We start from the raw sequence: 12,345 nt of genomic DNA on the forward strand, positions 1-12,345 counted from the left end.
GGGGAACGAAGGAGGTGTCACGGAGGTTGCAGAGGCCGACGGAAATTTCTACGTGTCGCTAGATCATCGTAGGACGCGGAGCCACGAAGAGTTTCTGGAAGAAACAAGGTTACGGCGAAATCTAGTCGAGGAGACTCGGGATCAGTTTAGAAACTTATCCCTTACGCCACGGAGTGAAGATCACCAACGGGAAGCAGGAGTGGGCGCGTGTGAGAGCGAAGGGGCGGGCAACCGTACGGGTGTAGGTGCCACACACGACAGGCAAAACACTGTACCTCCAGTCGTCCACGCAGGACACACCATCAACGCCACCGGAGGAAGCAGCGTAGGGCCACAGACACAGACACAACCGCCCCCAGGAAGACGACCAGGGATGGCGAGTAAACAAAAATTGCCAAAGTTCACAGGGGACGGCAAGGAAGACCCCTTACGGCACTGCCGTACATGTGAAACCATTTGGTCTGCCAACAGAGTGACAGACCAGAATGACTGGGTACAGCAGTTCCCAGCCACGTTTTGTGGAGTTGCCATAGATTGGTACTCCGATGTAGATAAGCAAAAAGTGGCCATGTGGGCCAACCTACAGAAGGAATTCATGGAGGAGTTTCGGTTGCTTCGTGATGACAACGAAATTGTAACAGAGATATACAGTACCAAACAAGGTACCAAGGAGACAGTATGGGCATACAGCAAGAGACTGAAGGAATTGTTGGGTAAAATGGAAAGCCAACCGGTTGAGGGCTTGAAAAAACGATGGTTCGTTGAAGGATTGCAATCCTCCCTACGGAAAAAAATGAAAATTGTACCCCCGACGTCATATGACGACGCCTATAATAGGGCGATGGACCTAGAGAGCGAATACAAAACATCAAGGAAGAAGAAAAGTAATAAATATTCATCTGACGATGATAAAGATTCTGACAGGGAAAGCAGCAGCGGTGGCGAATCGAGTAAAAAGGTGCACGCTCTCCAAAAGGACATGGAATGAATGTTGAAAGAATTCAAAGCCATGAAAGGGAGTACAAGTAAGACAGAAGAAAATGGCGTATGGTGTACCGATTGTAGGAGTGACGGACACACCAAGGGGTCCTGCCCCAAGAAGGCTTTTTGCGACATTTGTTAGATTGCGGGACATTTGACAAAGGAATGTCCCTACAATATGAAAACTAGGAACCAACAAGTTCTCTTCACGCAAGAGCAGCCGGCTGTTGGAACTTCGCAAACCGCCAACAATAATGCATCATTTGGCGGATACTGGAACAACCGGCGAGGGGGGAGGACCAATAATAATAATAGGAGCCGAATCCAATATGATGCAAAGGGACGGCCAATGATCCAGTGCCGAGCCTGCAATCAATGGGGCCACTTTGCGAGAGAATGCACCTCAGAAGAAACTCCACAAAAACTATGCAAATGGTGTGGGCCTGGAGACCACGATGATGGAACTTGCCCAAAGTTTGGAGTGAACCTGCTCAACATCGACAGGACGGAGGAACGGGTATTGGCAATCACACGGTCACAGGCAAAGAAGGCCACATACCCGGACCCTCGCACGGAGAAGCAGCGGGCGCTGGAGGCCAAGGCAAAAGTGGCAAAGGAAATGTTGGCACAAAGGAGCACCCAAGAAGCGGTAAGTACTTCTCGATCTGAGGCGGAGGAAAATATCTTGAAGCAAATGCTGCATATTGAAGTGTCGGTGAAAATGAGGGACCCCCTGGAAACGATGCCGCAATTATGTACGACACTCCTACGTACGGTCCAAGTAACCCCGCACAGTCAGGCAACCCGGAATACGGATGGTTCCGGCAGAACACCTACAGACCCATTGGTCCTGACACTATACAGTGGCCGGCACCCGGCGGTGGTAGAAATGGGAATACTGGGCACCATTCTGACTGACACTATCGTCGACGGCGGGTCCGGAGTGAATGTGCTTCCGGAAGAAACTTGGAAGCAGCTTGGCAAACCGACACTATGGCCGTCAACCTTCAACTTACTGGGAGTGGATCAACATGGTATCAAACCCCTTGGAACGCTCATGGCGCAACAAGTGACCATCGGGACACAACCATTTGTCCTCAACTTCGTGGTGATTCCGCTAGCCAAGAAAGGATACGATGCCATTCTAGGTAGAGGGTGGTTGGTGGCAGCCAGAGTGAATCACAATTAGAAGCGTAACACATTGTCAATGGAGAAAGCCGGGAGAAAATTTATTATCGACCTGAAAACACAACTTGTGAGTGAAGAACTCGTGTCAGAGTCGGAATTAGATGGCGAAGGTGGAGTTGACGGAGAAAAGTACGGAAGGGAACCGAACGAGGAAGGCATTCTCGGAATCCAAGGATGTTCTGAGGACGAGACCGATTCCCTTAATGGGCTCTTCCACTGGCAAATGGAGGACTACGAGCTGCTGTATGGGTGTAACATGTTGCAGGTTGACAAGGATCGGGACGAGAACGAATTTCCGCCAGTGTACGGGGAATACACCGAAGGGGATGCCTCGGTCAACTAAGTACCAGCACACAGGTTTGACATGACATAAACCAATCCGGTACGAAGAGTCCGTAAAACCTACAAACCTTGGCACGGAAGCAGAGCCAAGAAACATCTTGGTTGGCGCGACTGGAACCCAGCCCTGAAAGCCGCCACGTTTAAAATATTCATGGAATACAAGGATGTATTCGCTTGGACGTATAAGGACCTCAAAGGGGTGCCGCCAGAATTGTGCATACACCAAATTTCACTTGTACCAGGGGCCGTACCTATACAGAAGAGGCCATACAGAATGAATAAAAACTATGCGGCAAGAGTGAATGATGAAATTGAACGTATGCTCGAAGCCGAGATTATTTTTAAAGTGCAGACCAGCGAGTGGGTATCGCCCATAATGATATCCCTTAAAAAGGAGGCAAACCAGATACGAATCTGCGTGGATTTCAGATGCCTTAACGCGGTCACCATAAAAGACCCGTTTCCAATACCATTTACGGATAGCATCTTGGAGGAAGTGGTCGGTCATGAAATTTATTCATTCATGGATGGATTTTCTGGGTATAACCAGATATCCATCGCCGAAGAAGACAAATTAAAAACCACCTTCATAGTGGAGGATGGCGTGTACGCATATAATCGAATGCCGTTCGGATTATGCAACGCACCAGCGACCTTTCAACGGATAATCCTTCACATATTTGAAAAGATGTCAGTAGGGAACTTCAGGGCGTTCCTGGACGACTGGTCCATCTACAGTAACCAAGATACACATTTGGCCGCACTTGGCGAATGCATGGAGAGATGTAGGCGAGCTTGCCTAGCACTCAACCCCAAAAAATGCAGATTCATGGTGCCTCAAGGGAAGCTGTTAGGACACATAGTGTGTAAGGCTGGACTCAAGACTGACCCAGACAAGATTCGGGTGATAGTGGAAATGGAGGCACCCACAGATGTCACGGGAGTCAAATCCTTCCTAGGACACATAGGGTATTACAGGCAATTTATCAAAAATTTTGCTCGAGTATCCTGCCCTTTGGACAAGCTGACAAGGAAAGGTGAACGGTATATATGGGGGACGGCTCAGGAGGAGGCCTTCCAAGAACTGAAGTCACGGTTGGTGGGTGCGCCAATCCTAACATATCCTGACTGGGACAAAGAGTTCCACGTACACGTTGACGCATCCAACTTTGCCATAGGGGCCACACTGGCGCAGGTTGGCGACCACGGGTTAGATCACCCGGTCTACTTTGCAAGCAGACTCCTGTCGAAGGCAGAGAAAAATTATAGCACCACAAAAAGGGAAGCCCTCGGGATGGTGTACTCCGTCCAGAAATTTCGACATTACTTGCTCGCCACCCCGTTCACATTTTATGTGGAGCACCAGGCTTTAATGTATCTGGTAAACAAGCCAATTATCCAAGGACGAATCAGTCGATGGCTACTATTGCTGCAGGAATTTACATTCAACATTATAGTAAGACCTGGGAAGAGCCATGTGATAGCTGACCAGCTGTCGAGAATCCAGTCAGGAGAACCAGCCGAAGGAGTGAACGAAGATTTTCCAGACGCTCACTTATTTTGCATCGCGGTTCTCCCCGCCTGGTACGTAAGCGTGGGGGAATATTTGTCGACATCACGGTTCCCGAGGGAGATGCCACCAGGAGAAAGAAGGAAACTGGTACTGAGGAGCATGACATTCCAACTCATTAATGGCCTATTGTATAAAATGGGGCCCGATCAGATGCTACGGCGATGCGTCCTAGAAGAGGAAGTTTCCTAGAAGAGGAAATTCCGGGCGTCCTAAGGGAAGCACATGAAGGGCCTGCAGGTGGACACATGGGGCCCAACACCACGGCGAGGAAAGTTCTGTTGGCAGGACTGTGGTGGCCGACACTACATAATGACGCCAGGGAGTGGGTAACAAGCTGTGATACATGCGAACGGGCCGGACGACCATTAAAAAGGGATTTTATGCCCCTCAACCCATCGAATGCCCAGGAACTGTTTGAGAGATGGGGATTGGATTTCGTCGGACCATTAAAACCAAGTAGAGCCCGACGATGCAGATACATTGTAGTGGCAACAGAATACTTGACCAAGTGGGTGGAGGCACGGGCCTTACCCGACAATTCGGCGGTCAATACAGCAAAATTCATCTATGAACACATCATTACTCGGTATGGGATTCCAATCCAACTGATGAGTGACAGAGGAGGCCATTTTGTAAATCACATAATCCGATTGCTAACAACGGAGTTTAAAATCTTCCACTCCTTATCAAGCCCCTACTATCCATGGGCGAACAGGCAGGCCGAGGCGATCGATAAAATAATAATGTAGGTGATATATAAGTCTTAAGGAGTGGAGAAGGATGACTGGGAGGAGCGCCTACCGTCAGTACTTTGGGCATACCGAACAATTTACAAGGTAACTACTGGACAGACTCCCTTCCAGCTAATATATGGACAAGAAGCCGTGGTGCCAGTTGAATTCATGGTGTCAAGTCTCCGGATCGCCATCGATAATCGACTTGGCGACATGGAAAGCCTGAGGGAGAGACTGTACGCTTTGAACAAATTGGACGAACGAAGGATGATGGCTCAATGGGCGACAGAGACAGCCGAACAAAGACGGAAGGTTTGGCATGACAAGCATCTCCGGCGAATGAAGTTTACTCCTAGGCAGTTGGTATTGAAATTCAACGGAAGGAACGAAATCAAACCTGGGAAATTCAAAGTGTGTTGGCTAGGACCATTCAAGGTACGCGAGGTCAATACCAACGGGGCAATTAAGTTGTGGACGCTAGACGGGGAAGAGATACCAGATGCCATCAACGGGTCGAAATTAAAAATTTACCAGGAACGGAGGGAGCCTAGACCGTGACGAATGCTTAAAAAACTTGAAAAAAAGAAAGAAAAAAAAATAAATAAAAAAAATTGTGCCCACCGTACGGTGGAACCACCGACGTATGGTGGGACCACCGATGGTGGAACCACCGTGCGGTGGGGCCACCGGCGGTGGATGCCACTGTGCGGTGGTCACCACACACCGCCAACCGTCAACTGCACAATAAAACACTGCGGCAATGGCAAACAAAAAAAATAAAATAAAATAAAACTCCTGCCCGCACACTCACGCGCCGAATACTCTTGCAGCCGCACAACTCACGAGCCGCACACTCCCATAGCCCGCACAACTTCCGCAGCCGCACACTCCTGCAGCCCGCGCAACTCCCGCAGCCGCACAGCCGCACAACGCGAAGCCGCATAGCCGCGAAGCCGCACAGCCGTACACGCGCAGCCGGACAGCCCCCACACGCGCAGCCGGCACAGCCCCCACACGCGCAGCCGACACAAGCCCGCATGCACAAAGCCGCACAAGTCTATGCCGTTACGGCAGACGGTTTTCATTTTGAAAAAAAGGGTTATAAAAGTAGAATTGAAGAAGTAATCTGTACTAATGGACGCAAATAGGAACAAGGTAGATTGGCGGAAATGGTTGCAGCCGTTAGAAGACAAGTTGCAGGGAGGGCAAAAAGGAACCAGTGTAGACACAGGCAAATGGATCTTACCATCTGGGGTGCACATTGCAGGTAGTCTCGGTATGAGCACCAGTCAAAAAAGCAAGAAGCATCGTCCCAAACCCTTGGTGACAAAGGACAAAGATGAAATAACGGCAGATAATATTATGTTCGAGGGTTTGAATGGAATCGACTGTCGGAACTGGTGGGCAAAGACACCTCAGGATGATTTAATAAAGAAAAGCCTTCACCAGGCACAGGTACACTGGGCCATCCAGATGCCAGTTTTTTCGATAAAGGACTTTGAGGTGGTTTTGCGTGCCATGATTGGCAGCTATGACAGACATCGCCACCAGTCGGTATTTGATTATCAACATTAGAGGATAACGGTGTCATTCACGGCAGGCGAGTTCACTAGGGTATTTGGCATATCAGGGATAAAAGGAAAGAAAATAGACACTTCACAGAAAATATCCCCAGAGAATCGTGCCACATTGCTCCAGTTGATGTTGCACGATAACCTTACCCAAGGCGAGAAAGATAGCCTCAAGAGTGCAGGCAAGAGTCGGGGAGTGAAGAAACAATTTTTTGCCAAGGGAGTATGGCGATGCCTGTTGTCAGTGGTAAAGAGTCGCCTCACAGGTGCCACCCGCGCGTCGGACATAGCCATTGTACAGATAGTGCTGATGAATGGGCTGTACAATGGAGTGGTATACAATTGGGCGTCACTATTGGCGGATAGGATGGACGAGTTCATGATGCTGCAATACAAGATGTTCTACATGCCGCATCACGCCATTGGATTATTCTTGGACGCAGTCCGCACGCAGATCACCTCGGGCTCACAGCCATTGGAGCCACAGGGCCGTGTTGCACTAGATCAGCCGCCCATATTCTATTGGTCACACTTAGACGTCTTGGCACATGGCACGGAGGCACGTTTGGGCACAAAACGAAAGAAGGCCGCCATGTCCGATACGGAGTCCAACACGGAAGAGTCCGAGGCTGAGGATGCAGAAAGTGGCAGGGAGGAATCCGCAGACACCTCCCAGGTAAGCGGAGGGAGTTTCCGACTGACAGGGAGAAGGGGCAACCAGTTGCCTGAAGAAGGGGTAGTGGAGTCTGCAGGTACAGTAGGGTCTACTGTAGCATCACAGGTGTAGGTCCACTTTACACCAGCCCGCTTACCAGAGACTTGTCAGTTGGCGGTGCCGCGGTCCTTCGGGACAGTGAGTGTAGTTACCACGGTACCAGTTCCTAGTTTCGGGCAGCCTCAGGCGACGATAGCCATGACACCACCACGGGTGGAGACCTTGGCGAGTGCAGAGGCTTCCATGGTGCACGAGGTGCCGGATGTGACAGGACAGAATGTGCCAGGGTTACCCGAATATATGCAGGAGGCAATGACGACAGCAGGCACTCTTCATGATGACCTCACTAGCTGGTTGAGCCGTTATCGGATGGCACCCGTGGCACTCGGAGAGGCCACTCTATCCCCAGGGCGGACCACGTATTCCTTGGATGTCATTGATCTCGAGGAAGGGAGTTCCCCGAGCAGCAGGGCAGTTTAGAGGGTTGCTTCACCCCCTGCGGTGGTAGTAACCAGTCCGTACAGAGCAGAGGAGGTACCCGTGGGAAGTCAACAGGGTGGAGAGTTGGAGCAGTTTATTACTGAGATGACTCTGGGAGCACAGCGGCTTGTGTCATCTGCCACGCTCCAGGCCGATGCGACCATGGTTGAGCGGATGGAAGGGTTGTTGACCTTTGCCCGCACGGGATGCCGAGCTGAGTTTGAGAGGTTTTTTGAGTGTGTCGGGTGGCTGGACACGGAGAGCCTGGCGATGCTGGAGGCTTGGTGCCTCAGTGAGGGGGTTGGCGAGACCCAGATGCAGTCGTTGGTGAGAGAGGTAGAGCAGGCCTTCCGTGAAAGTTATCTGGAGCTTTGGAGGTCACAACAGACGACAACTACAGTTGAGGCTTTGAGGGTGGCAGCAGTAACAGCTCGGGAGGAGCTGGCTACCAGGTTTCGTGAGCTAGAGGCTACCATGGCACAGAACCAGGCAGCGGTGGACATTTTAGTAGCAGAGAAGTCTGCCTTGCTGATACAGTTGGAGGAGGAGAGGGCCTCGAGGGAGCTGTTGGAGACTCGGTTGGTCAGTGCCCTGGAAAATGTGGACAAGAAGGATAAGGAGGTGCTCGAGGCAGCCTATATGGTAAAGACTGCTATGGAGCGGTAGATGGTCGCAGAATGGGATCTCAAGAGGAGGACGGAGCAGGTGTATGAGCTTCGTGGGCGCTTGGCGTCCACTGCTACACCACCACCGGTGCCTTCTTCATCAGGGACGCCTTCTACACTTCCTTAGTTTTTTTCTTCTTCTGGATTTTTGCGAGCTCCATGTATTCTCCATTTTGTTGTAAGTCGCCTGGAGACGACTTTTCTTTTTGGGGGGGATGATGTTAGCCGCATTATTGTATACGGGAATATGAATAGTTAATTAAGTCGTAATTGGGTTTGTTAGTTGGCACCCGAGGGGTGGCAGTTGCGATGCGATGGTTGGCACTCGCACCCCCTCGGTATCTTTATATACTCCTCATTGTAACTTGTAAAGGACACGAATTATGAATGGAATAACACATCTGATACTTGTCTAATATCTATGGCATTGTTCTGCATTACGTACTTCATGCTTTAAGTATTCACCTGAGAGGGCAAACAATTAAGTCCTGAAAAAGGGGTTATGACAAAATTGTAAGCTTATAGCTATGTCTTTATGTTAAAAATAATTCTACAGTTGTTTTAGAGGTTTTATTCTGCAACATAATTTCCTTGTTAAGAAGCACTTGACTACTTAATTGAATGCATGAATAAACTTAGTCAATTACTGTATGGCTGGATAAAGTTAGAGCATTGCAGGGAGGCCTATTGCTTAATAATTACAGATGATGATAAGAGAGCTCAATTCTAAGAGTAATTTCTTTTAAAATCTTGTATTGCAGAAAGACATTTTCTATGGAGCTTGAACTTATGCTTGTGGATGTCTTAAGACTTCTCTGCCAAGTTTTTAACTTTTTGTATAGAATTTCTGACGCTTTTGTTAATTTTTTAAAGTGGCGAAGTGCAATGGGAAGCTGAGTTAGGAGGCCGAGTTGAATGTACTGCTGCTGTAACAGATGATTTTTCTCAGGTGCATCAATACTGAAATGCCTTCAATTGAACAATCTGGTTGTCTGTTATATATGTCTTCATGAGTTTCATAATAAATTATTCATAGTGGCACCTATATCATAAGACTTTCAGCAGAGGTTGGAGTCCAATTTTATACTTTCATCTTTCAGCAAATAAATCCTTATAAAATTGACTACAGGTGGTGGTTGGGTGTTACAATGGTGCAATATATTTTCTAGCATTTCTTACTGGAAAAATCATTTGGAGCTTTCAGACAGATGGCGAGGTAGATTTTCCTGTGGTTGTACGTCTTTTTTATTTATTTTTGTTGATATTAGGTTTTTTTTACAAGCATGTAGTTTTATCTTGCAATAAAGAATATGCAAATATGCACCCTGGCACTCTGTGAAAGTATGTAGGGACAAATGTATATTTATAATTTGGATCCAACAATATGACTATAATGTTGATTGATCAATGATTCTTTTTCACATTCAGTCTATGTTGTTCAGCTATGTAGAGAAGTATACTAACAAAAGATTGACAGCAGTATATAATGGAATGATGTGATAATAATGTAATCAAATGACAACAATGGATGATGATTTGATAGCTTCAAACGAGTCTACACAGATGCTTCTAATATTTAATTTAACTATAAGATGAAGATCAATATATATTATAAAACAAAGGCAGATACAAAATGTTTAAATGAGAAGTTCCTGAAGAGACAAAAACATGGGGTAGTGTTAGTCTTTATAGGCTGAAGCAACATAAGTAGAACTTCTCTTCAGAGGTTCAAGCATCATATTAGAACTTCATAGCAGGCATCCAGTGACAAAATATTTACAAATTAGAGGATTTTTTATTTCTTTTGGATATTAGCAAAACTATACTTTGCTGGGGAACCTAATTTATTTACTAGGAAAAATATACTGCTATGCTAGAGGCCTAACCAAAGAACTAAAGAAAATAAGTTGGTTAATTATCACATGGAAGCTCCTAATTTGTCCTGCACAACCAAAGAACTAGTCCAGTTTTACCTGTGTAAGTTGACTTCTTAGCAATGTTTACTGAATTAGTGACAGTTGACTTCTGTAAATGTTGAATGGATTTGTTTGCATCCCATTGTAAACTTTTGTAAGTTGTCTCCATTGTGATAGACGTCCTTAACTTTATCTCTGAGAGTGGAGGTATAAACTGCTTGAGTGGTGCCTATAAGTTGTCCCCAAGGATCAGATGTTTTTAACTCACTACTTGTTTGTATCATTAATGACATTTGTGATTTGTTGCTATGGTGGATGCCTTTGAATCATCTAATGGATACATATGTACAATAAATTGCTTTCAGATTTCTTAACTGTGACTTACATGTAGCTAAGTCTTTACATAGAAAATTGTCCATGGAAGAGCCTTGTTTGTCATCAAACTCCTTTTTAGTATCAAAGCAGAGATTAAATTTTTGAAAAATTTGTAATTCTAAAAAATTTTCATATTGAAATTTGTTTAGTTAGAATTTTGAAAAGTTTTTTTTTTTTGGTGAATTTTTTGCCAAAGGGTTTCTTGGTGAATGTTTTCTCTGTTCAAATCACGAGCTAGGGTTTTGTAGAGAATTTGTTATTGGCACAAGTTTGCAGGCTATTTTTTTTGCGCTGCGACTTCTGTTTATTCTCTGGATCATTTGTTTCCAAGCCAGCGTGTTTTTTTTCTTTCCAACAAGAAAAATCGCGACCTGAAGTGGCAGCATTTTTTATTTTTTCTTTTGTGCGATTTTAATTGCATCGGGATTCTTACTTGTAGGTTCTCTTCGTGCGGTCATTCTGCTTGCGATTTTGCGCGGTTTTCGTCTGTTTTTCTTAGCCCGTGATTTTTGAGTTCGTTTTATTTCGGATCGAGATCTCCTCACGATTTTTTGGGTAGTTTGAAGTTCTGTTATCAACAAGAATCTAGTTCTCAAAATCGGAATTTTTGAGTTTTCCAGCGCCCTAGGGTTTACAACAAATCTAAAAAAAAATCGTCTATTGTCTTTGTTGTATTTTTTTGATGTAATTTTTTTGTAGATTATTTATCTTTGGATTTGTGCTAGTTGTTTGTTGATATTTTTTGCAACCTAGGGTTTGCAGGTTTTTTTTGGGTTTTCAACAAATTTCGAAATTTGCATTGGGGTTCATGCCAGGGTTTTCAACATCTCAACATTTGTTACCTTTTTTTGCTATGATTTTTAATCAAATTCTTTTGTCTCATTTTCTTTGCCTTCACCAAGCTGACTTGTTCAACCTCCATTTCCGTGATGGCATCTTTGACCAACATCATGTTGGAGCATAGTCAGAAGTTCAACGACCACAACTACAACATTTGGAAATAACACATGTTGACAATTTTTGAGTATTGTTGTGAAGAACCCTGCTGGTTCTAACTGCTAATACTGAAATTATTTTTGTTTTTGTTTTGATGTTTTGTAATTTTTTGATTTTTGCGAGGGTTTAACATTTAAAAAGAAAATGCATATAAACTAATAAAAACTCACAAACTGAACATTCTAAGATTGCTTATAAGAATTGACAGCTGCTGTCATATATCTTCATTATACATTGAAATATGAAATCTTTACAAAAGCATGCATACCCGGATGAGAGAATTAACATCTGCTGATTCCATTTTCTGCTAAAAAGCAACTCATAAGAAGTTCGATTCTCCCTTATTAGGCAATGAGACCCTCCAAATATGTTTAGGCTGTGTCCTCCAGTGCTGGCCGATTCTTCTGCAACTTATTTGATGTTTTTTCAAGTCTTCCTCATCAAAATCGAACCATTGATAGGACAGGAGGTACGAATGTTACTAATGGCTGCTGTACGGCCTGCTGGGGATGTCAAAAACTTAGTTTTTATTGATCCAATCCACCCCCTAATCTGCTCAAAAGAACTCCTTCAATTCACCATGAAACCCTTAACCAATAAGCACAAATTTTGGCCTCTGTTTGAAGCCATCTCTGAATCCACACTTCAGCTGGTATTCCACAACCTTAGAATGCTGGTCAATGAAGAATGAACGTTCTCCAATGCCCGAGAATGCCTGAATTCCTGCAGAAACCCTTGGTCTCTCCAAAATCCAAAGCTCTTCAGATACAAGTTGAAGGAAACACAATCACATAATGAATTCGATTTGG

General features: G+C 45.6%; 1 protein-coding gene across 6 annotated transcripts in view; it reads left to right on the forward strand.

The window, feature by feature from the left end:
• The window catches only part of LOC131069486 (putative acyl-activating enzyme 19), a 349,361-nt gene that overhangs the window by 126,869 nt on the left and 210,147 nt on the right, over positions 1-12,345 (forward strand). For all 6 annotated transcript variants that reach the window (XR_009112138.2, XM_058004939.2, XM_058004937.2 and 3 more), the window contains 2 exons: positions 9,123-9,198; positions 9,379-9,465. Coding sequence is in view for 5 of the 6 variants with exons in the window: in XM_058004939.2 (XP_057860922.2) it covers positions 9,123-9,198; positions 9,379-9,465 (163 nt within the window). In the remaining variant the exon portion in view is untranslated. The remainder of the gene's footprint in view (positions 1-9,122; positions 9,199-9,378; positions 9,466-12,345) is intronic.

This window comes from Cryptomeria japonica, chromosome 11 (assembly GCF_030272615.1).
Source record: "Cryptomeria japonica chromosome 11, Sugi_1.0, whole genome shotgun sequence".
Taxonomy (NCBI): domain Eukaryota; kingdom Viridiplantae; phylum Streptophyta; class Pinopsida; order Cupressales; family Cupressaceae; genus Cryptomeria; species Cryptomeria japonica.